Consider the following 26,392-nt stretch of genomic DNA (forward strand, 5'->3'; position numbering starts at 1 on the left):
CCTAAAAAGATAAAATTAGTGATTTTTGATAAGCTCATGCGACTGATGCAAGGGATGAATTTTTAAATATTTCTTCCTTTGCAACCGCTAGCTACGATATTCAGCGCATATCTGGGAATAAAAGAAAGTGAAAAAGGAAAATATTTATAGCGTCATCCTTTTGTGATAAACGGAAGTAGCCGAAGAAATGTAAATCATGATCCATCTTAATGCAAATATGGGGTGATGTAAAGCATTTATAATTCATAATTCAGCCGACTAATTTTGCTAACACACACTATCATTCATTTGTTGATAGATCCTCCGATAAGGGCGACTCGCTTTTAATCCTATATTGAAAGAACTTGGTAGAGAGACCTTACACAGAGCAGTCATTCCAGACAAAGGTATTATGTACACATGTTTATGAAAGGCATAAGTATTTGAACTTTGCGTGGCAATATACAGATATTATTTGCATGAATAAAGCAAATCCGCGTTCAAGAACAGTGGCGATTCAACAAGACGCCGCCTTATGGCTTGCTGAGTTCATGGGTGTAATTTAGCATTTGTTATTGAGTTCGTCATATTCAATGACCTTTCCTCGACGAAGAAAAACCTATAATGCTGTTTTCATGTAGATAAACGACCTTAGACGATTTAAACCTATCGGAACTGCCTCAGAATACTACAAACTGCATATGCTCATTTCAATCAGCTTCAAAATATGAATTATTTACTTACTTGTGTATAGCAAACGTGCATGCAAGGTAGCATTTATATGTCTAATGGCGATGCTGACACAATGTATAGTTTCAGGTTGATGGGGTATCATTACAGTTGCTTCATTCGCCATACTTATGCTCGTTATTTCCCCGCGGTTTCAACGCTGAGCGTGTTGAAATAGGATAATGTAGTAATTGCTTTGAAATCGTAAATTGTTAATGAGAATAGCTTCTGCTATAAGTACAAGAAGGCCGGAGAAATCGCTATTTATCATTCGTGTCACATACTATATTATTTAAAAGCTATTTTAATGCTATGTTATCTATCGCAAGGAAGCAAAGAGGAACAGCCTAAGGTTGCTTTAAAACAGCCATCCACAAAATATATTTCAATTTCCTGATTAATGCCACAAAATATGCCATTCGTATAAGTGACCTGCGGTACACACGCATGCAATGCATCCTTTATACAAAGACAAAGTGCTTTCTGACCCTGGTCAACGAGCACTTCAGTGTATAATTGGGTTAACGCCATGCATATATGCATTCGAAAAATACCAGTCCGTTCAAACTGTAGAGTAAAGTTCAGTTGAAAAATATCACCGCCGGCCGGGTAATCGAAAACAAGTCAGCATGCAGATAAGCCTTTGATAAATCTTGTTTATATTGGGCATATATGTCAGTTGCATTCCTTGCCTGTGATTTTCCAAGCCAGAACATATCCCGGTGATCCAAAAAATGATAAAAAATTTGCATCCTATGCCAATAAGGCATCTGCATGAGCACTGAGAATCTTTACGTATTCGTTTCGTAATCTGAATCTATATCCATACCATCCATGCATCTGGCCTGTCAGTTCTCGTGTTTCGTTTGATTTTCGCTTCGCTTTCCTGCCTTGAACTTAGATCACCGTGGTGATTAATGTTTTGAAGTGAACCTCTTTCATTTTTTTTTCACTCGCGAACAGCAAACTCGTCTAGTGCAAAAACAACATTTACAACTAAATGCCAAAACAAACATCACTTTTATTCCGCAAAGCTGGAACTGAATATGGTTAAAATTTGTAAGCTATCTTATCAACAGCTGTTCTATCATTCATCATATCGCCTCTCTATCATGTTTGAAAGTACTGCATATAGATTAAAATAATAATTTCCCCTCAAATCCGTCATTTTGCACTGTTTCCTTCATCATTGATATTCTGAGATCCTTCAATCTACTTGAAGATTTGCTTCATTTCCTATTCACGAGTAATTAAAACAACTCTACGCCAAATTAAATTTCTCGGACAAAATATGAGAGGTGAAAGGTTGACTTATCTAATTTAGAGCCTGCATGTTTATACTTGATACCACTTATATGAGATTAAAATAAGCGGGAATAAATTTAAGGTATTGGAATCAGTATATAACACGATCCTCTGCATTGTTGCAGTCTGTCCTGAGAGTAACATGTTCCTGTTCGGTTCCATGAAGACTTATTTTGACACCTCAAAATCATCTTACGCCCAGTTTGACCCCAGACAAGCGAGATCTTGTCAACAGAGCTCACAGATGCAACTGTTCGAATTCAGCTGCAAACTTTCGCCGTTCTGCAAGATAAGGGTCAAAAGCATAAGGAAAAGTGTCGTGCATGTTCGGACAAACGATTTTGTGCCACAACTCTGGCAAAAACATCCATGCACTTGGATAACTCAATGGTATAGTGTACATCAAAAAGTGAATTCGACCACGCGAAGGGTCAATTAATTAGCAATTATATAGTTCGCTTTGCATGTACCTCTGCGCATGTACGTATATATCTGTACAATTCACTATAAAAGGAAAACGGTTTCACTTTTTACAAGATTGTGAGTTGCGTCTGGACCGGAAAGCTTGCTCGTCAAAGTATATATTCACATGCATTCATAGTATAGTCACATTCAAACCCTTTGGACTTTGGTTCGCTCATATATCAAACTCGCATTATGGATTTATGACTGATTGCGATCTAGCTCTATACGACCCTGCATGTTTTGAAATTGCCTTCGACTCCAGAACCGTCAGTACCCCACTGGGTAAAACATTGGAGACCATCGCAAATGTAAACAAGGTGTAATTTATCGTTCTTGTTTTGACTTTATAATTTGTTTTTATTTCAAACGTGTGTCGTTAATTAATATAAACATTCATTAGCTAAATATCCTGATTTCGTTAAGCCAGATCATGAATGCACATCAGTGCATGGCGTTCGCCTTGGATCGATATCGCAGGATATATAGAATCCTTCTTCATGGTTCTCAAAACACAACTATATGTTTATCAAAGACAACGTAACTGACTTTGTCATGACCAAGTATTACTCCACCAAAGCAACTCAAAGCACAATAGAGTTTATCAGTCTCCCAAGCGATTAGATATATACCTACTACAGTGCAACCCCACGCGAGTGCCTCAAGGCGCTGTACACTGTGCAACTTTCCTTGCAACTTGCAACACGCACTTCGTCATTTTCCGATAGATGCTGCACGCCATAGAAATAAAAAAATTCCACGATAATTCATTAAAATGTACGGCTAATAATGATGTCTTTAATTAATAAGACTATACGAAAAGGGTGATTGATATTTGTTACGACATTTTTCACATATTTTAGACTTCAAATATCTATTATTTTTTGGACTTCAAGTATCTAAATGTCTATCATCTTTAGATGTATCTACATATATCCGTGACTGAATTTTTTTTGGTAAAATGAAAATGAAATTGTAATATACGAAAAACTATGTCCATCTTCCCCCCTATCTATTAATCAGTTTTTTCGTGTATAAAAGCTCCTCCAGAAGTTATAATGCATCAAGTCGGAATGAGTATTGGAACCAGTGTGGTTTTATTTAATTGCTACAACTATCCTGGAAGTAGCTGGTACTTGATTATTAGTATAACCGCAAAATCTATATCTTTATACAGATTACTCGCTGTTGAAATGGGAAAACAACAGAGTAAGTTAAGTCCAGAGATCTTGGCTGACCTTTCGGCGACGACGGAATTCGACGAAAACGAAATCAAAGAATGGTACAAAGGTTTCAGGAAGGACTGCCCAACGGGGCAACTGGGAATGGATGAATTCAAAGCTATATATTCTAATTTCTTCCCGAACGGAGATCCGTCAAAGTTTGCCGAGCATGCGTTCCGTGCGTTTGACAAAAACGGAGACGGAGTGATCGATTTCCAGGAATTTATCGTGTCTTTGTCGGTGACCTCTCGTGGCAAGATGGAAGACAAGTTGAAATGGGCTTTTAATATGTATGATATCAATGGAAATGGATATATTAGCAGGTATATATATATATGCACGAGTATTCTTTTTATTTACTGCATGGGTCTTGCAGTAGGGTCTTTGCATGCGACTGGCAACTTGATGTGAGATCACCAGCTTTACCGTGAGAGATAATCCCATGCATAAAAACTGTCAGGTTATCTTCCGATCAACTTCTTATATATAACTGGAAATGACTGGTATCAACTAGTATAACATGCACATGCAAGGGCCTGAAATACCGGCTTCTACAGCTGGACGTCTTTAGCTAAGCGATTTCAAACCTTAATTCACAGACTTCAAATTTCTTTCTCTACAGACCCGAATTACTGGAAATAATGGTAGCGATTGAGAAGATGGGCGGTGCGATTCAGACGGATGGAGAGGGTGGCTCTGCCAAGGAACGCACAGATAAAATATTTGCACAAATGGATAAAAATTCTGATGATAAACTTTCCATGTCTGAGTTCATTGAAGGAGCAAAGTCGGATGCATCCATCGTAAAAATCCTACAATCCAGTTAGACTATTCTATTCTTTGTTAAAATAAGATCTATATAGATACTATTATTATAAATGTTATACTGACACTCGAGGAGCGTGATCAATTGGTAGCTATATGTGACAGTGTGAAATATTTTTGTTTCTTTTGAAGTAAATCCTCACGTTCTCTAAAGATATTATAGCCCGGATACAGACTATTGAATGTACATTATTTCATCCTGTTTTTTTTTCATCTTTCAATAACAATTTAATATCGACAGTTTTGAACTGAACCAGTATAGCGAATAATAATATTAATAATATTAATAAAATTCATCAGAAATCCTGTAGAAAATTTAGTATATAAAATATAAATTTTTGGCGTGTGTTACAGCAGAAAGTATATATTATCTAATATCATTTGTCATTGTAATTGTTATAAATTGTTAGCGAGAAAGTATAATTTTGTGTTTACAATATTATGCGGTAAAGTTAATATCAGGGAACAGTTATATATAATATCATGACGCGAAGGTTGTTGTAGAGTTAAGATTGCATTCGAGAGTTTATAGAGATCAGCGTTAGCCACATCATTTAAATGATACTTATAAAATCTACGATTGAATACATGCATAGGGTTGGATCCCGTCAAAGATTTGGTACGTTTTTTTCTGGCATAAAATTAATTTTACAACCAACAATTTAGAAACTTTTACGTCGACAAAGCAGCCTTTAACTGCACGCAATGGTACGTGAGAAAGCTTTGAATCCTTTGAAAATGAAAGCTGAAAGTTTGCAGGAAAGATAACCGCATGCAACTTTCAATGTCGTTTACACTTCATTTTTGCTTTGTTTTTCAGGGAAAATACAGGATATATGCGAACAACGCGGGAACAGCAATGCATTTACAAAATGTTCCTTATCCAAGAGAAAACAAAGCTTGCTTGAAATTACTCCTGCAGCTGATTATATGCGGGTAAAGGTGAATGCATGACATTGCTTTATTAATTGCTTGCGGTCAGGCAATTATAGGCTGCGTTGCTGCCATGCAAGCAAGCCGCTAGCCAATTTTGGCGCTAGAGCGCAGCCTTATACCGTGTTCCTTCCGGCAAAAAAGCAAACATCGAGTGCTATTTTTTATACGAATAACTTTTGCATTGATCTGTAATAAAAATGTCATAATTATCAAGTGCCTACCTGCCTTTATAATTTATGTACAAAGAATTCTTTTTCTGCCTGAAATATTTTACGACACATTTTGTTCACATGCGGCATACTTCATTAATCGAACTTCTAGATGATTTTGCATGCGTTCAAACTAAATCGGTTTACTACAAACATTGCTGAAATTCACAAAAAGACTCCAAACAAATGAATCAAGACTCCTGCATGTATTTCATGAGATCTGAAGAGGTTGTCCTTGGCCACGAATATGCATGAACAAGTACGTTACGCAATGTTACAACGTTCAATATCTCACTGGAACATACTCTGGGAAAACAACGAATACTTTAAAATTCGCCACAAGTGCGCGCGCCACGCTACTCCTCGTTTATGGCCTAGCGTGTGGAGAATCGTCATCGGACCCATGATACGCGCAGCCAGCCTGATAACTTCGAAACTTTTCATGACTTCAACGGTTTTCAACGCTCTGCTGTCCACCGCAAGTATCACCCATCCACACCAAGCGACAAAAATACACATAAAGAGACATGTAAAAACCAAGTCGAATTTCGTTGCGATGCTGAGGCGGCTGAATCAATCTCTCTTTGGTTCATCTTTGGGGGGTGGAACTTCTCAAACGGCGACTTTTTCATAGCTGCAGGCGCTTTCGCCGTGCATAACTGCGTGAATATCACAACTAATATACCAGAGCAAAATATGACCATCAGGAGCATGTATCCAAATGCTTTGAAACGGCCTAAAAACGCCATGTAACTCGCGTCCAACAATCCGTTTCTGGTCTTCAAATCGACATAGGCAACTCCGAATGCAGCTATCCACGAAGCCGCGCTCCAACACACGCGAGAGGGCAAAGTGTCGTGATATGGACGACCGAATTCCAGTATGGTTTTATGTATTATGTCCACGAAAATGTGAAACATCGTGCATAGATTTAAAGCGAGATAAAAGAAATATAGCATTTGGCAGTTCCCGGCATCCTTGCAAGAATTGTTCTCCAAGAACAAGGTTGTTGTCGTAGCTTCGTAGAGGAGATCGCACAGAGCTAAACTGAACAGCATCACGCGATTGCATTCCACTCCTTTTTGCGAGGATTTCTGAACGACCAGCAGGAACATAACTAGGAAATTCATGAGCACGGCTGTTGAGGCACAGGCAATGAAATACGAGCGCGAATAATCTTGAAAGTTGCACAGAACGTTTGGGAACGACGCCATTGCAAAACCGATGTCTTCCACACGCTGAGACCGTCCTCAGTGATTCAATCCGGCCTCAGTCAAATATTTTAAGTACTAGCTTCGTGAGATTGTGTCTCGAACCTCTTTTGGCAGTGAATGCCACAGCAACCGCGACGACCTTGCTAATATACTGTCGGTTGTCTTGGTTGTGTTACCCGACTGGCGCACCTTGATCATTAAGATTGTTCAGGCAAAATCATAAAGATTTAAATATCATAATACGAACGTCACGCTTTTTCAGGTAACAGCATAAAAAAACAGTATCGGATCATGTGATTGTGTTGTCGTGGCAAATTATACTCTCTTAATCATGTTACGTGGCAAACCTTTCAAATCCAGGGGCCAGTTGTTTCAAGCTCGTTTAGCTTAAACAGTGGATAAGTCAAAATTAAAAAAACACTCTTATATACATCTTTCTTCAATGAGTCAACTTGAATGCTACATGTGCACTGAATATGTAGATGAAAACATTATCTTTGTATTTGTTAACTGAATGATTTTGTTTGCTTGTTGAATAAAACGATATAGACTTGCTTTCTATTTTGAACTTAACCACCGTTTAAGCTAACCGGGCTTGATATACAACGGGCCCCAGGGCTATTTCAGCTCAGTTGTTAAATAAATAGTTAATTTTGTTTTCCATTTTGATCTTATCCACAGTTTAAGCTAAACGCCTTTCGAACAACTGGCCTACTAAGCCTATATTCATATGTATTCAAATCCCCCAAGTATAAGCCTTGCATGCATGTTTACACGTCACAACGAAACATGCTGTGCCTGTATTTTTTTTAGAAAGTCTCATAAGTTCCAAAGCTAGGTTACCCGGGAAACCAAGTTCTAACCGTTCATTCAGAACAGTATGCTGTTAAAAAATGACAATCAATAACTGACAGGCTAGTTTCGATGCTTAGTAACTGTATGATATAATAAGAATGCGTTTTCTTCTCAACTTTTCAAACAATTCGACGTTTCATCGCCGAAATATCATACCATGCAGCGACGTCTGAATATTGACTTCCAGTACCAGACTGTCTGATACGATGAACATGCAGACGAAATCCCAGTAAAATAAAACCATACATATATAGGTGCATCGATGATCGATGAGTAAAATTTGGTCGACTCTAAAACCTTTTCACGTTGTATTTCTTTTACACATCAACACCTCAGTTGCGTTATAATATCAATCCTCATTTCAATTTTCTAAAAATTTTAAGAGGTTCGCGTCTGGCAAAATATTTTAATCCTTACATGAAGGCCGGTAGCCAAATAACACTACGCCATGCAATGATAGGAAAGTCTAATTTGTTGAGTGTAACTGACTAAATTCTATTTGCATGTGACTTTTAATTATAACTTCCATCTATTCACTTTCACCTCTTGTATTCCAGATGATGATTCTGTCAACCGTTAATTGTAAACATCGGCTCGAAAAGTAATCACTACAGATCATATCGTCTAAAAGTTTGCAAACGAATCAAGGGAAATATTATTTCAAGTCTATTACACGGCAAAAAGCAAGTTTGCACAATATGCCTTGCTGTCCAATATCGTTCACATGCGCTTGCCAACAACGTTGAACAATATTGTTGAACTTTTATGGGCAGCACGATATTGTTCATGCAGTGATATCAGTGCATTGCACAATCTTATCGTTTTCAGCCGAGCAAAGTTTAAAATCTATCCTAAAGCTATATAAAAAATTGCAGGCAATTTGGCATGCATGGACAATTGAAAAGACTGGGAAAAAACTATCCGGTGGAGATTTTCCGGCAAATTGCCAATGTTCATGAGTTGTATACTTCAAAGCGCTCGTCTTTATGAGAAAGCGATATGATTGTCAGCGGATTCATAATGCGAACACCAAGCCGGATCACCTCAAAACTCTTCATGACCTCAATGACCACCATTGCTCTACTATCAACCCCAATTACCACCCATGCATGCCAGCCGACGAAAAAGGCCAAGATAATACAGGATATCAACAGGTCGTCCGGGGCCAAGAATCGCGAATTCCTCCCGCTAGGATGTGCGGATTCTTTCAGAGTAGTTTCCATAGATGATAGAATCTGTTCCTGCGAAGCCTTGCTTTCGTTTGACCTTGTCTTCGAACAGAAAGACAGGAAAATTACAAAAACCCAAGCGAAAAATATCATGCCGAATAGGACGTGTCCGAATGCCTTAAAACGGCCAAGCAATATCATGGAGTTTTCTGCCATTAAGCCGTTTTCATTCTTCAAATCGAAGTAGGCGAGTCCAAAGGCGCTTATCCACGCGCAAACACTCCACATTACATTCAGAGAAGCGAAATTTGAGTGCATGATTTTCCCAACGATTTCCACGACAATGTGGAAAACGGTGCAAAGGTTTAGAGCAAGATAAACACCAGTTAAGATGGGCGTCTTGCACGAGTTTTCGATATTTTCTTCGCATACACTTGCCTGCCGTAACAGCCAACTTGTCGTAGCTGCTTCATAAACCAGGTCACACGTGGCCAAACTAAAGACAGTCACTTCGTTGAATCTTTGTCCGAATCGTGGAAACCTTCGGGCAACGATCAAGGATATTACCAACGCATCGATGAGCATGGTTAGGACTGAGAAGACGATGTAAAACGAGCGAGAAAAGTCTTTAAAATGTCCCAAAACGGGCGGAAATTGTTCCATAGGCATAGCACTGTATGAAGTTGGACCACTTAGCTTCTTCCGCAGTGTTTTCTATGAAAAGAAGCGATATTCCTTTTCACGAAGATATATGAGTCAATAATATAGTGTATTAAGTTATTTAACACTGTGTTAATAATAGTTCTTCCGCGTCGCGATTATCTTCAATTAGATGAAATAACAAAGAAATCGAAAGTTTAATCCATATCCAATATATCACATAGACCCTGTCATGGCAACATGTCTACAAACCGAGCCGAACTAACAGTGGGTTAATTAAAGTGACATATAATATAACATTTATAGTACGCGCTTGCTGATTGGTCGAGAATGGTCGAGAAGCGAGATCTATCTTGGCGCGTGAAGAGTATTCTCGCTTCTCGAGTTATTATTATATGCATGGATATATACGTGTAGATATGGATAGATTTAATTGAATTACCTCACAGCCAAATGGCTGAATTTCGTAATTATTTACATAATATTTGCAGTTTAAAAGAACGTGCTTGCAATCTTAGAAAGTCCGTCATGACATAACTATTCATATTAAAAAACAGTAAACTGGGAATAAATAACATATTTCAATGATTACGTATTATGAATTTATGATATAAATTACATTTGGTGTATATGAATAACGAGTTCGTTGAGTCTGTTTGTTCGGGCTAAAGCAAGGAACATTAAATGTTCGTTTTTTCTCGAGTAACACCTCGTTTCATGTGTGGTTGCATGTTGGTAACAATTTACCAATCTTATGCTGTTTTTATGGGCCGAATCCGATACATGCTCAACGGCTTGAAAAAACGCTTCACGTAGTCATAGATTTATGTGGTTGTCTTGCAAAGGTTTTCTCTTTCGTGTCGATAAAGATACACTGTATTAATAATATACCAATATTACTGAACATTGTCAGCAACATTGTCAGCGACAGTTTATAGTGCATCGCCATTGTATAAAATTAATGACATATATGTCATTTTTATCGAATCAGTTTTCAAATTTTCAACCTCATCAGTAGTGCATTATGATTTCAAATAAACACTCATCATCGGGCTGCCTATAGAGTATGGTAAAATGATTAATGCATTTGTTATTTACTTACTAATTTCATTACGGTATACGGAAAATTATTTTCAGCCTGTTAAAAATACTAACTTTGCCAAGGCAATTTGAAACAACAGCGAAATTCTCAATAATTTTCTCCCCCTCGATCTCGGATGAAACACGAAGAATGGGATTGAACAAAGGCAAATAGTCTTTACATACAGTTTTTATTATGTCCTTTAAGGAAAGCGATTTAATTTAGCTACCTTAAAATTCGCTTTTTCACCCGGTGTGATTCAACCTACAGCCTTCAGGAATTAAACATGCATGCATGGACCGGGTGAAATGAACGATTCGTGATTTCCAAGCAAGTTTATAATTGCTAATGACTTCGCCTTGCAAGTCATTCGCCAAGCAAGTGTTCTTCCCGTTAGTATATTTATCATTGATAACCACAGATTGCAGAATATAATTGAAAAGATTACTTGCCTTCTTTATCCCTGTAAGTTTGACTCTTCGCGACAAAAATAAAGCCGTTGGAAACTCAAAATCCGTGCTCCAAACTCAGGGGTAGAGTAAATAATAGATACACTGGTAGGTGGCGTTAGAATTTAAATATTGCGTGTTTTACCTGCCGTTGACCGTTGTGCTGCAGGTATCGTGTCCAAAAGGCTTGCTTAAAAGGACATATGTCATAGTTATTCCGTGAAAATTTGTACTAAAAATATTAGGATGGAAAAGCAAGACGAAAAGCTAACTGATTAACGAAATTTTATGATTAAGGTTACTGAAGTAGAGAGTACTGATATAACTTATTTGAAAAATGTAATAATAAAACCATTAGATGGCTTTTCAATCAAAATCCTCTATTCTGATTGGTTGACGAGCTGTCCGTAAAACCACAGATTAGCTATATCCGGACTGTAGTCCGTATATCTGTGCGTTACTATATATGCATGTATGTATGCTTGCAAATTGCAATCTGAATATTAACTCAACAAAAATTTTAAAAATAACTACATGTTAAAAATAACATAAGAACTCATCATTGACTTAGCAAGTCCAGGCCCCTAGGAGCACGAGTGAGCGCAAAAATGAAGTTTTGTTTTTAGGCCCTAAGTTGGACACGATACCGGGGTGGTATAGTTCGATGTCTCAGTGTCTCAGTGTAGTAAAATGTTCGCTGGTGTTGCAAGATATGGACTTTAAATTCGTAAACCTGTTTTTATATATTTTTGAATGACAGGCTGGATATTTCTTTGAGACAGAATCTCTCCAACATCACGGGCTCTATAAGCTACAGAACGCAGATCACACAATTTTGCATAAGCTAGAGCATGGCTAGACCAAACATCAAAACATTATTTATGCAAAGCGCTGTGGAACACAACATTGCCACTTAATTAAACTGATAGAATACCTCGACGCACAATTGCACACGTGCTGTTTGGAATGATAACAACGTAACGCTTTCAGATTTGGTAGAAACGTTGGGATATATGAGTGCATCTATTAACAAACTGCATTTTATATCTCACTACGACCGTAGAAACACGTATTGGGCCCCCACCTGTTTAAGCAAATTTCTATCGACTGGCAAAATTCAGGCAATTTTGCTGAAATTTTTGGCATCGAATGAAATCTTTTGTGACCGTTGAAGGGAATCCGCTATGGTCGAATTCTCACAATTGAAAAGAAAATCAGACCGAAGAATGTCTTTGGATAAAAAAAATTTCCCCTAGGGGAAAATCGCCCAAGAGTGATTGATAAGTCCGCAATTTCATACTCTAGAGTCGGGTAAATTCTGCTAAAAACAATCGCCTGCCATCCAAAAGTTCTTAGGAGTTTACGCGGTATGCCAATAATGGCTGTCCTCACCGTTGTCATTTTTTTAACTTTCAAAAGGTGGTCACGACAGCTGCTGCTTTTTATAGAATAGATAACAAATCATCCTTTGTTTAACTCCTGTTCAAAATATCACGCTAAGTTCCGATCACCAAACAATTCGATAATGTCATCAGATAACATTTTTCGATATGTATATACGATGAACATTTAACTGAGAGCAATCAGAAACGTTGCTATTTTGTGCGCCAGTAATATTTTGTCTCGATTCGTGCGAAATTGGAGGATTTTTTTCTACACAAATCTATACGAAACTGCATGGAAAATTGTCAAAATACCATATTGATTTATGTTATGCCGAGCAAATTTCAAAATCAACTTGCGACGCAACAATGTGGTTTACGCGTCGAAACTGAGACTGTTTCGTCGAAGACACGTTGAAATTTTGAACTATTACAATCCACACAACATTCGGTTGTTCAATTTTTTTATTATTATTACGTCGCGGAAATTGTTACACATAACATCGCGTAATTTAATTTAGACGCGCGAGATTTCACCAATAACAAGCTAGCTGTCATCCTATGCTGTCATGCATGCCTCTGTGGTCATGCTACGAGCTTACCGTTATCGAGGTTGTCGTTGAATCCGTTGTTCTCGCTGCGAATTCGTGAGCGGTTGCCAACACGGAGACATCTTGCATTAGCATGACTAAGGTCTTTCACCTGACCTCAAGTCCACAATCCCTTGCGGGGTTTTGGCTGTTATCACAAGATTCGATCTGCACTTTGAATTTCACTTTCGGGGTAAATTTCCGTATTGTGATATTCAAAAAACCGCCAAGAGCTTCGTTAGTAAATTATTCGCTTTGATTTGTCGCAAATTAATGAAAAGCACTTCTCCCCAATCAAATTGCTCTCGGTACGGCAGTGAGAAGATTTCATGTTTTGTTTTGATTTCATTTGTTTATGTTTTTGAAAGCGTATTGGGGGGGGGCGATGGTTGACATAAAGCATAAAGCAATCTTTCCAGTCAAGCAAGAAAAGTAAGAAAGACAACGTGTGCCGAAAACGGTATGAAAAGATTTGAAAAAGCAAAGCCAAGAGCGATTCACTGGACTTGTGTCAACATCGAGTTCCGGCAAGACAGGGCAGGTTTTCATTTTCGCATGTAATTGACCTTTAACGACGTCAACGCGTCTGATGTTTCACGAAATTTGATTGGCTCCACAAAACTATCGTTTGACGTTTGACGTCTTTTGAGATAAAATTCTCGTAAACATGTCAAGGTGATTGTGGGGACCTTAAGGGACCTCAAGGTACACCAAATCTACGACGCAGACATGACATGAAATCAGCCGGTAGTATTAGAAACCCAGTTTTAATTAGTTATGTTGTAGTGAAACTGTGGAAGTGAAGACAGTATTACAATAGCTATTACTTCACGTGATATCACGTCCCTGTCGTAGATTTGGTGTATCTTTATTCTTTAGGTCCCTATAATTAATGTAGTCACCACTAGTCACTCGCTCTGCTTCAGTCAACCTTAACACCTGAGCCCACACACGTCAATCATGGGCAGCGGTATCAAATTGATTAGCAAACGACCAAGCGCCAGTTAACGTTCACACTCATGGTAGATACTACAGCCAACACGGAAAAATCGAGCAATATTTGTCGAAATTTAAAATGTTTGGATCGACGTTCGGAAGCACAACCAGCAGCATTGGCAGTAAAATGCCGTTGAGCCTTGGTTTAGGCACATTACAAAATCCGATGAAGGATGTGGAAGTTGCGTCCCCCCCGGATGATAGTGTCAGCGCTATAAAGTTCAGTCCTAAAGCTAACTTCTTTGTCGCATCTTCATGGGCAAACGATGTACGTAGTTTCTGTTGTGTTATTATCATATGCATCTACTCTCAAAACGAGATACATACATATGTATTGTCTTGTTCTTTCTTCGTTTCCACCACCCACCCCCCTGTCTAGGTTTTCTTATTTTGAAAAACTGGAAATTTTTAAAAAAACTACTGATGAGTTTTTCAAACTTAAACACCTGTATAACAGAATTTTCTTCCAGCTGAAAATATGAAATTATCACTCTTGGAAATTGTTATTTTATATTACCGTAACTAAAGCTCATTTATGTCACACATATGGTTAACCATGAACCTTGTGGTATATTCTCGAAGCTACTTAACACAACCTTGTGAATGAATTCCAGATGAACCACTGATATTAGTTATTTTGCCAACACTGAAATGCAGCACATGGGAGGAAAATTTATCAGCTTATGAAATATGCTATTATCAAAAGTCACTCAAGTCAGCCCTTAATTAAACAGTTAAAAGCACTGAAAAACCCTTTTTATCCATAATATACATATAATGTGTTCCACTAAGGATCTTCTTTTCATGCAAGTCTCAAAGCTTATCACATATTTCTTGCAATATGGTGATTTGCAACAGTGGGTCTAAAACCTATACCTGAATTTATATTTAAATAAACTTGCTAAATGTCTTGATTTATTCTGAAATAGGTTCGATGTTGGGAGATCACAAGCAATGCTGCTGTCCCGAAAGCACAACAAACACATCAAGGGCCAATTTTAGATTGCTGTTGGCATGATGTAAGTTGTTTTCAATCTGTGTAAGAGAGGGTTAAATGAACTTAACCCATGAACACACAGTACCATTTGGAACTACACATTACTTAGTATTAGGTGCATTGAAACATCAATTCAGAAACCCATAATATGTAGCGACAAGACCATGCATAACCCCAATTTATATGAGATTACCACCTCAAGTACATGTATAGCAGAAATTTTGATAGGAAACAAGGAATACAATTTTTTTTTTAAAGGATGGAAGCAAGGTGTTTACAGCAGGTGTCGACAAGCAATGTAAAATGTGGGATTTAGGTAGCAATCAATGTGCAGTTGTTGCTCAGGTATTAATTACTAATGGATAAATGATTTTGAAGTTACCGGTATTGAGACAAATATTATATCTTTAATCAAGTCTGGTGGGACAGCACTGTGCAACACAATGTATTTAACTTATGCTGGTGTTGCTGTGTAAAAATATACTCTCTTTCTCAATAGCACGACCAGCCAATCAAAACGGTGAATTTCGTCCAAGCACCTAACTATTCCTGTATAGTAACAGGAAGTTGGGACAAGACGCTGAAATTCTGGGACATGCGACAGGCAACCCCTGTTGCCACATTTCAACTACCAGAACGATGCTATTGTGCAGACATTGTATATCCCATGGCGATTGTTGGCACGGCCCAACGAGGGATTCTTTGCTACCAGTTGGATAACCAACCACGTGAATTTAAGGTGTGAAAAGTGACGAATTTTCGTAACTGCTTTAAAACTGGTCTGGGGCCGTAAACGTTCTCGACCACAAATTTGCTATCGACGTTTTTCTTTCTATTTTGCAGAAAATAGAATCTCCGTTGAAATATCAAGTAAGAAAGCTTGTTCAAACCGAAGCAATATTTGCCTAAAAGGCAGCATATGCATGAAACTTGTTTTTCAATGATCGGTTGAAGAAAAGGCGGATGCATGTCAACTAGTTGTGTACTGTGTAGCCGTTTTCTTTCTTCACCTGACAAATTTTCAGTAAAGTCATATTCACGGACAGGAATGGTTTTAGTGGCGATCAAAATACATTTGTCCACTACTACGTATTCGTAATTATTCCTATAGTGCGAGTGATATTCACTGTTTCAGTCGGTCGTGATGTGATAAAATAAATAAATCTCTCCCGTAGCACCGTTGTGTGACGATTTTCAAAGATAAGAACCACCAGCCAACGGGATTCGCCTTGGGATCCGTCGAGGGAAGAGTGGCAATCCATTATATTAATCCAACAAATCCGTGAGTCGAAGCTTGACAATCCATTATATTAATCCAACAAATCCGTGAGTCGAAGCTTGACAATCCATTATATTAATCCAACAAATCCGTGAGTCGAAGCTTGACAATCCATTATATTAATCCAACAAATCCGTGAGTCGAAGCTTGACAATCCATTACATTAATCCAACAAATCCGTGAGTCGAAGCTTTGACACATAAAACGTTGTATATTTTTATCCTTTCTCAAGTAATTTTCTGTAACTTTTCAGGAAGGATAATTTCACTTTCAAATGCCACAGAAGTAATACAACCAGTTCAAGTAGTATGCAAGACATATACGCTGTACGGATTTCAAGTCGTTCTAATATATACCGTGACTTTTGTCTTAGGAAATACGTCATTGCTGATGTATGGCTGCACGAAATTCAACAAATTTCGATGGAAAACTGAGTGCAATATTTTCATTTATTTCAGGTTAACGGCATATCATTTCATCCTCAATTTGGCACGTTAGCGACCGTTGGATCAGACGGCAAGTTTAGTTTTTGGGACAAAGACGCTCGTACAAAATTAAAGGTATTTGCATCAGTTTGTAATTTAACTTTTGCTTATAGAAACACGTCTTTAAAACGGTAGTCAGTATACATGTACGTTTGGGCTCATCTGACAAACTCGTGTTTCCCGTTCAGTAAAATTACATGATTGATGCATTGATCGGATTTCAAGACACTAAAATGCTCCGTGTTATTCTTCTTAGACTTCCGATCCTGCGGCAAGTTTACCAATATCTGCGTGTGGTTTTGACTCATCTGGTACTATTTTCGCCTACTCCGTCTGCTACGACTGGTCAAAGGTATTGTGCATGAAATATACACTAACAAAAGTCGTAATAACGAGCAAGACTGCACACCGTTAAATGATTGTATATATTTCACATCTTTTTCAGGGACACGAATACTTCAATCCATCCGTAAAACCGATGATTTTACTTCGCAGTTGCATGGACGAACTAAGGCCGAGAGGAAAAAAATAGAACACTTTGACTTTGTCTTTCAAAAAGAAACGTTTTCGAAAGGCTGAAACACTTCAGTTTACTGCTGAAATGATATCGTAAAACAGTAACCGAAAGCTTGACAATGTTTATATCAGCGCTGGTGCCATTGATGATGACTGGACTATTTGTAATTACTATTGTAATTCTTTCAGCGTCAAAAGTAGCTTTATTAAGCATTTCTATAAAACTTTTTGTGTAACAGCCTGCTGTTTAACTTGCAACAAATCTACGATCCATGCAGATGCGCTGTGTGTAGTTTTAGAATAAATACTACTCGTTTCTGGACTGTCTATGACACGACATATACTATAAAAACAGTGCTGAATATTTGGAATGCAGTTTTACTTATATGCAGTTTTGCTTCTCATGGCCATGATGGCCACCGACCCGGGAAATATACTAGAAGTCAGTGCATGATCATGATATATAGGTCTGTGACTGTGTCATGGCAGTGATGGCACGTTCCATGCATGCAAATGTCCAAAGAATCCCACTCAGGCCTGTTTTCCACTAGGCGGAATTTTGCTCGCGGAGCGGAATTTTTCTTTGTTTTTCTCACATTAGTTCTGCGTGAAAGCGCGCAGACAATTAAAAATTCCGCTCCGCGGGTAAAATTCCGCCTAGTGGAAAACAGGCTTCAGACTCAGTTGAGATTGGGTTAATTATACTTCATTTTTTTTTTAATTTCATTTTTGTGGTCTGCATGGGTTGGTCTGAGGTATATATATAATTAATCGTATTTGTCAATACAGTAATAATTGCGTGCCCTCAGGCATTTATACCATTCTCATTTGCGAAGAAGCTACAATGTATATTTTGAAAAAATCAACTGATAGTGATTGTTTGAGAAATTTCAAAACTCAATGAAGTTTTCACCCTTTGGCAGAGGGTAGAAAATTAATAGAGCTGGAAAATGTCCAATTGTGAATCAGCCAACATTTTAACACACTGAACTACTGATTATCTATTCGAGCAGTGATATTTATATTCTTTGCGATTTGGCTTTGTAAATCCGGATATGAATTTTAATTTATTCACAAATTTATTCACGATTCGAATGACGACATCGTTTGCTGACGTGCTATATAATTGGCGCGCGCAAACCGCAACAATCATCGAAAAAAGGATGCATAAATTGCTGGTAAAAAAATTGGATGTAAATTAACGAGGATTCTTACAACATGTCTGTATCTTACGCGCCTACAAAGATAAGCGTTCCGGATACCTTTGAAACGCTCATGGCGGACTTGTCGAAGCAAATCTTGGCTGAACAGCCGGAAGATCTGATTGGTTTTGCTGCCACATATCTCAGAGGAAAACTCCATCATATGAAAGGTAGTGTAGTTGACTTGACTGTCCAATTTTTAAGAGCTTTGCTGGTATGCGGCTCTGCAGGCTAAGGCCTAGTTTATACATCGGATTTCGGTCGCCTCAAATGCAATTAAAACAATAGAACATGGGATTAAAAATGAGGCTCGTGATCTCAGTCACTCTGGCTCAGAAATGTGGTGGCGAATGACGAAACCAGATATAACTTGAGCGATTTATTTATTTATTTATCTATTTATTTATTTATTTATTTTGCTTTGCCACTTGAATACAAGATACAGTAATACAAACACAAACAGCACAAAATTAATGCAAATGCATGAATATTCACAAACTGATAATAGAGGCAGGGTATTGCTACAGCTCACGCCAATTACAGGAGCCCTTTCTAAAGAAATAAAACAGAGATCATACAATCTCCACACAATATATAGTTTACACTCAGGAAAATCTTCCTCATGATAAGAGCAGAATAGAATTGTACTCCGTGAGTTCACGAGAGCAAAATGACTGCTCAAATCCTACAGGAAGATCTACCTGAGAGGAAATTTACGTGTAACAAAGCTGGACAAAACGAACACAGAGAGAATTAGCTAGAATATGGGAACCAGACGTAAGCAACGGCAACAGCCTAATAGATATGAAGAGTTAATAGGCGTAACTGCATTAAAATGCATTATCAAGCTTGTCCTACAGTGACAGCATTTTACGATAATAATAGTGTATAACCTTTTGTGAAGACTGTTCATTGTTTAATCTAATTCTTGACAGTGATTGTCGCGGCGGCGGCGGCGGCGACTACGCACACAAAAAGGGTTGTGCCTAACAGGAAACGGACCCGTTATTACGTTTTCAAATGGCGATGGCTTGGTCTTGGATTGTGGAGCTTGCACTGGAAGAAACGTTGATGGAACGAATACGGACACGCCGGTATACGCGGTCAACCTGCGTTGAATTTTTATCGCGGCCTCGTCAGTCGCCTTCCTCAGGTGAACTGCACGTTCATCTTCATCTTCAGCATCTTTCTTACCAGCGTATAGAATAAAATTGACTTCATTTTTGTAAGAAACAATCTCGCCTTGACGTATGCATTCAACGCCTAACTTCTCAAGTGTCGTCTCAAATGCCCAACTTCCATAAACACTGCGTGGTGGCGAACCAAGTTGATTCTTTGGGGAAAACCACGTTCCCGCGATGATATTTTTATTTTTACTTGGTATGAACTTACGATCAGCCATAATGAGATCTTTTTCTTCCTCGTGGGTGACGTGTACGATTGGTGTTTGCAGAGTAATATCGATCAACACAACACCCTGCCCGTATTCACTCATGATCCTTTTCTTTCCGTAATCATCGATGAACAATGGGACTTTGAGGGTCTCGAAGATGCTGAGATTTCTAAGAAAAGGAACTACTCGTCCGCTTGCCTCCGAATACGCCTCACTCAGGGGAGATTCACAACGCCATTTCCGTAAAAAAGCGCGTATTTTTTTATCGAATATCGCTTTGAACTGACCACTTTCAACTTTGTCTTCAATGTTATAAAGAGCTTGAAGCGCAAGAATAGCAGCCGATGCTGACTTTGTGTTATCTAAAGCTCCTAAGAGATTGTTCATCGTGTCTTGGAATCCTTCGCCGGAACTAAATGCATCTAGCAGGTCGACTTTATCTTCACTCATGTTTGGTCATAGAGAGCCAACCATGCAGCGATTCAGGGAACAAGATATTTCCGTAAAGATCGAAGCTGCAAACGATATATACTTGTTCGTTTGTTTGCCTTTTGAATGAAGATTCTACGTTTCTAACAACTCGTCTTTTATCATGGATAATAAAATCACTCGTCTTTTAACTATCCATGCTTTTATTAAGAAAAACGTATAGCTTGGTTTTGATTCAGTCGCTATTGTCGTGAACATGTTATTGCATGTTATTGTGGTTGTCAATGACGCGCTTATTTCAAATTCCTACGTCGCAGAGGAGCCGGGTCACGGACCAGTTTCCTCTTATGTCATATCATTTTAATATTAATGTGTGGAATTCATTTGGTTCTACTAAAAGCATACTTTTACTCGAAGACTGAACAAAGGTAAAAAAATAAGACAGGTACGGGTTGTATGAAGGCTGGATAGCACGCTATCCACCGGATAATGATTTTTTCAACGGTTCTAAAAATGCTCGAAAAGCGATAAAATCTCAGTTTTGGAACCAACAATTGTTTAAAGAGGATCCTCGATTTAGGAATACTAAGATTTAATCAGTTACCCAACAACAGGCGATTTTAAAGCGATTGAAAATCCAACAGTGCTACCATTGAAAACTAACGCAGCCCGCAAACATTTCACCCACATATACCAATGCACGGCGTAAATTTAAAGGTATATGGCGGACAGTGCTGAATGCCGATGTGCTTCGGTCCACTACACAAACTAGGTACATGGGTACTATTACAATACACGTACACCCTTGTACCCAAAGGTGCTTTAATTTGAAAGTCAACTATGTCACGTCAGCTATATATACTGACATTATTGGAACTCATCAGACCACATCAAGTAACTGTATATCTAGTTGCACTTGTTAGTTGATATTTCTGACCGAGCTTTTACTCATCATGTTATCCCGGTAGTTAGGTGAGGTATCAGTATGAAGACATTTGGGAAGGTCATTGAATGGCATGGGGTCGCAGCCGTTCGTCTCCACATTTGGCTAATTGACTATAATTTGAGAAATTATCTAAATTAGTCTGATCGTTATTCTATATTGCTGTCATGGATTGAAAGCATATTGGTTACCATTAGATACTGTTTATCATTCAAATATTTTCAGGCAGTAAGAAAGCGGCTTCATGCACAATTTTCGCTGTCATTTTCTGCTTTTGATAGATGTGAACAAGTGGTTGGTCCGTTGATGTTTAAATAAGGGCACTTATACATGAGAACACTCAAAACTATTGACTTGTTTGCATCTATCGAGAGAAAAAACGTGCCCCAAACTCGGGCGATTCCTACAGCCTTTTCGTTTGTACATTTCGCAGTATACATTTCAGACTTCTCAACTTGTAGTTGTAGGAGATGTAGTTTTATCCATTCTAATCATCATAGTCATATTTCGAACTTATCTATCAGCGGTCCCCTGCTTAAAAATCGCGATTCGAGCCTTGAATTGAGCCGTGTAACAAAATATATCGAACCTTGACCGAAGGCTTTCGTGACCAAGTACTGAGGACATTTTTATTCATTCATGATCCACCGCATCCATGAAAAGGCAATGCGATGAAACTTAATACCACTATTTCACTAAACTGTGTTTATCCAACGCGTCGCTTGGCAACGGGTAAACAACGTTAGCGAATCAGATGGCGCAAAGCTGTCCTAAATCAGTTGTCGCATATATAATCAGAATGTTTCGATGCCGCACAAGTAAACATCAAAAGATCAAACGGACAACTTTAGTGTACTTTGCAAAGCCAGCGACGAGAAGATTATCACTTTATTAGATCAGAAGAAAGACTAATCGCAACGCGTAAGCTCTGTTCGTAAGAAATTATGGGCTGTGGCAACAGTAGGTCGGCTACTGCGGTTGTCGCGTCGACGGCGCCACAAGGGAAACCTGGTCTCTCGTCCGAGACGAATAACAATCAAACTGAAGGTCAAAATCGCAAAATCTCGCCGCAAAATGAAGACGGCGCAAAAGACCCAGGTATATGTACTAACTCGTCGAGATTTAAACATACACGTGCGTCTAAATTCATAGATCTATAGACAACTAATGCACGGAAGGCTAAGACTGAACAACTGGTTACTATGGCCATCTGGATTGACAGGGATTCGCGTCGGGATTCGCCCAGTTTATTTCAATGTATATAGATATAATATTCTTACACAAAAATCTAGCCGCCCATTTGGAGAATCTTTTTCTAGTAGCATGATTACGGATTTTAAAATTAGACGAAAAAATGTTTAATATTTAAGCATGTGGATATTGACGAGGCTATAGCAACTAATCTCATTTTAAACAGCGCCTGAGAAAATTGTGCTATTTATACATATCTACCCTAAATAAATTATGAATTATATTCAGTAAAAGTACAGGGGTATATAGAATTCGTATCTCGCTTTATATAGATTGCGGTAAGGACACTATAGTGCTAATTTTCAACAGTATTCATTCCGGGTGGACTAGACTTCTCTCTCATGCAAGAGTTCGTTTTATTTAGAAGCTACAATTTACAAATTCATCGGCGATGTACTTAATAAAATTACCGTAAATTTTAAACACACTGTTACCGTAACGACGCACCGACTGTGCAAACGTCTAAGCCTCCAGTTTCAACATGGTTTTGAGGACATTTCACCGGGTCACTGAATTTCGCAAACACTTTAATCGCAGTTTTGCATGTTTAATGGTTCAATCTCATGTTTAAAGTGCAAGCGAGTTCAATTCTGGGTTCAAAGCCAATGGCATTGACGCACAAAAGATTAGTAGATATGATATACTCGACATTACCACCCACTGGAAGGACCATAGACATACATTAAATTTTCACAAACAATTCGTTCGACTTTTGAGCAACACTTTTGCTACTGAGTGTCCAAGCCTGAGGAATCTGACCCTACACATTAATAGTGTAACGAGAATTTTGACATATCGTTTAACGTGAAAAGGCGTATATTAGCGTTTCTAAACGACGTGTCTCGCGAGAAAACCTCTCCGTGAATGTATGTGATTTTGCTACCAGTGTCTAAATTGCTAAACTGGATTGTTTTTCGTTGTTTTCTGTCAATGCATGAAAACCGGAACGTTAAAAAACGCTCTCCCCCACGTAAGAAGCATATATAGTTCATAAAAAAAACTTCACAGGGTCAAAAGTTGGCGTTGTATACAGACAATGTAGCTTCATGACACAGACTAAGCATTGCTTATCAGAACAACTCCTTATCGACGTTAATTTATACCGCCTTCTATTCCCATATTTATTCTGATTCATTTTTTTTGTATGGAATTATCATTGTCTACTAATGATGAGTATATATAATCAGTTCTGTACAATTCTACCTGATATTATAAGTGTGAACCCAAGTGCATAAAAACCGCATGTAATATAAACCGCAGATATACCATATTTTGTAATACTGTCTGGTTTCTGGAAAAAGTACATGTGCAAAGATACTCCAGTAAAGTTGAACTCGTCACACACACGCGATAAACGCGAGTAAGGTTTTCAGAGCATGGAAAATGAATGCTGTTCTTCCTCTATATATATTTTGTGCCATGGCAACCTGTATTTTTGACGTTGCCACTGTAAGTTTGTAACGTGTTGTTTCGTAGTCCTGATCGTAATGCATATATAAAACCTGTGGTATATATTCAATGGAGAATCACAACACTACTCGCATGTATGAAAAAGCAATTCTTCAAAAGTCTCGCACGGATAAAAGACATTTAAAGTTACGGCGTTGCGTCAGCCTCGTTACACAGCTAGGATTGACATATATCTGGCATTTTGTTTTCACAGCTTTTTGACGTATATTTGGTTTAATTTTGTTGGTAAGCTCAAAGTGCACATGCTAAAATAACGTTGTAATATAAACACCTTCGTGCAAATATTTTTTCCAACAGCATGCAATGTCATTTCAAGCCATCAAAGTCAGCCATTCGGAATAAATTAAACACCATACGTCTACGCAATTGCGGCGAATGGAGCTTAATGCTTTATTAAGCAAAATAGAAGAAGATTTAAAGAAAAGTTATTTCTTCGTTAAAATTAAGCTTCTAGTTCTGTTGAATGTTCATAGAATAGAGCTCATTATATAAGACAAAGAATACGAATTAGGGGGAACATCTGATCAAAGCATATCATAAATTACTCTGAAAGAATGGAGGATATTTTCAAGCCGTGCGACAATAAACACAGCGTAGTTGCTAGAACAACGAAAACATTGTTTTGTAAACGTTTGACGCGGAAAATTGATCAAACAAACTTAATAATACAGCAGCCATCCCCTGATTCGGACGTAAATCATTAGTTTTATCGGCACAAACGTGGGACAGTCTCTATGGTAACGCGTAAAATATTGACAATTGTGTGTGCTCGAAGCCGCCTGTATTGCATGCTGCATGCACGTACAAACATGAAAAATTTTAATATTTGATTAAAAACATCTTTCTTTATTCTTTTAACAAGTAGTTCGCATTGAAGCCAAATGGGCGAATTTTTCACCTGCATCAAAACAATTGAAAATTATTGTGTATGGCTATCTAGATGAAGTGACTTATTTTATTGTATATTTTTATTCATTTGATGAAGACTGCAGACTGTCGTGTGCGAGACTGCGCATTACAGCAAGATGCGTCCAAGGATTGCTCCCATTAACACGAGCGAACTTTCTTTGCCAGTTTCATTTTATATGAAAAATTACCGTTTGATCAATTAGGGATGTCACAGACAAAAAGTTGATAGGAAAAAAAGATAGTTTTAAATATGTTTAACTCAGAACCCTATAGGGGAATAAATATCATATTGGTACATTCCCAAGAGTTCATCGATATGTAACTAATTTACACCTAATAAATCGATATTCCCATCATCATTCTTTTAGCCGGATCGCGTTGTGCAAATACTGCAAGTCGTGGACGTCATAATGGGAATCTAGTGCCCGTCTATTTTTAATCCAGAATGATCAAATATTTTTTTTGCTTTTTTCTAGGAACAGCTGGGAAGCCAGCTGCGGACGAACGGGAGGGTCCCATCGGCGAGGAGGCGGTCGAAAAGTTTAGCGATCCGGAGGCGAGTCCCAGTGATGCGCCCGAAAGCAGCCAGCAGGCAAACCACGTTGAGTCTATTGATAATGATGCTAACGAACAGACAACTTCGGAAAACGTCGAGGCAACCTCGGCGACAGACGGGAAGCCGTCGGAAGAGACCAAACCTTCGGAGGAAAATGCAAACCCTACCGAGGAAGACGCGGCAAAAGATTCGGAAGATGGGAAACCTTCGGAAGACGGAAAACCTTCGGAAGATGGAAAACCAGCAGAAGGGGACACGGAAAAGCCTTCGGAAGAGGACGTAAAGCCCGCGGAAAATTCAGCAGGAAACGATGCACCTGCACAAGATGAAGTAAAAGACGACGATAATGCCGCTGATAATAATGGAAGCGGCGAAGCTCAGGCGGAAAAGGATGAAAGTCAAGTGGAAGATTCGGCCAAAGCGCCTGAGGAATGCGAAAATACCGACACTGGTACCGCTGGGGCTGAAACATCTGAACAAGCAAATGCAGATGCATCAAAACCTGAGGAAGAGGCGGCAACTCCTGCGGAAGCACAGCCAGAAGAAACTGAAAAAGGGACTGAGGAAGAGTCAGCAGCTGAGCCTGCAAATGAACAAAACTCCGAGCCAGCAGCCGATGAACCTGCGGCCGAAGAAGGGTCTGGGGAGTAGGGCTATCTTATTGCAAAACTACTATTGAATTAAATGGCATTATAGCCAGGCACGAACTATTTGTAAATACGCATATTCTAGTTAAATATTGTATACAGCATTCAAAGACCATGTAAAGGTTCACTATCATTTTGTACGCTATAAACATTGCATCAATGTGTAAATTAATTGCGAGAAAACATTACCTATATTCACAATAAAAAACTCACTTTTTCTTCAAGTACTACTGCTTCATGTCAATAAGGGG

The 26,392-nt window shown here is 38.5% G+C and overlaps 3 protein-coding genes across 4 annotated transcripts; all 3 read left to right on the forward strand.

Annotated features, from left to right (window-relative positions):
• The first annotated feature begins 125 nt into the window (after window positions 1-125).
• Window positions 126-4,871, forward strand: LOC114522905 (neurocalcin homolog). 2 transcript variants are annotated; one of them, XM_028543687.1, is made up of 4 exons: window positions 126-189; window positions 299-386; window positions 3,653-4,021; window positions 4,321-4,871. In XM_028543687.1, exons 3-4 carry the CDS (start codon window positions 3,669-3,671, stop codon window positions 4,523-4,525), a joined length of 558 nt encoding a protein of 185 aa, XP_028399488.1. In that variant the 5' UTR covers window positions 126-189; window positions 299-386; window positions 3,653-3,668; the 3' UTR covers window positions 4,526-4,871. The 2 variants fall into 2 exon arrangements, with proteins under 2 accessions (XP_028399488.1, XP_028399487.1); XM_028543686.1 differs by lacking the exon at window positions 126-189 and having other exon boundaries at window positions 229-386.
• A 9,189-nt stretch (window positions 4,872-14,060) lies between these two features.
• LOC114522872 (mRNA export factor-like) lies at window positions 14,061-17,617 on the forward strand. The gene is made up of 10 exons (XM_028543644.1): window positions 14,061-14,332; window positions 14,994-15,083; window positions 15,320-15,406; window positions 15,561-15,800; window positions 15,905-15,931; window positions 16,237-16,343; window positions 16,594-16,666; window positions 16,799-16,900; window positions 17,082-17,177; window positions 17,271-17,617. The coding sequence occupies exons 1-10, from the start codon at window positions 14,144-14,146 to the stop codon at window positions 17,355-17,357; spliced, it is 1,098 nt and encodes a 365-aa protein (XP_028399445.1). The 5' UTR covers window positions 14,061-14,143; the 3' UTR covers window positions 17,358-17,617.
• A 4,494-nt stretch (window positions 17,618-22,111) lies between these two features.
• LOC114522941 (uncharacterized protein DDB_G0290685-like) lies at window positions 22,112-26,360 on the forward strand. The gene is made up of 2 exons (XM_028543728.1): window positions 22,112-22,406; window positions 25,415-26,360. The coding sequence occupies exons 1-2, from the start codon at window positions 22,253-22,255 to the stop codon at window positions 26,143-26,145; spliced, it is 885 nt and encodes a 294-aa protein (XP_028399529.1). The 5' UTR covers window positions 22,112-22,252; the 3' UTR covers window positions 26,146-26,360.
• Window positions 26,361-26,392: the final 32 nt, after the last annotated feature.

Source organism: Dendronephthya gigantea, unplaced genomic scaffold (genome assembly GCF_004324835.1).
Source record: "Dendronephthya gigantea isolate DGI-Jeju-01 unplaced genomic scaffold, DenGig_1.0 000024F, whole genome shotgun sequence".
Classification (NCBI taxonomy): Eukaryota; Metazoa; Cnidaria; class Anthozoa; order Malacalcyonacea; family Nephtheidae; genus Dendronephthya; species Dendronephthya gigantea.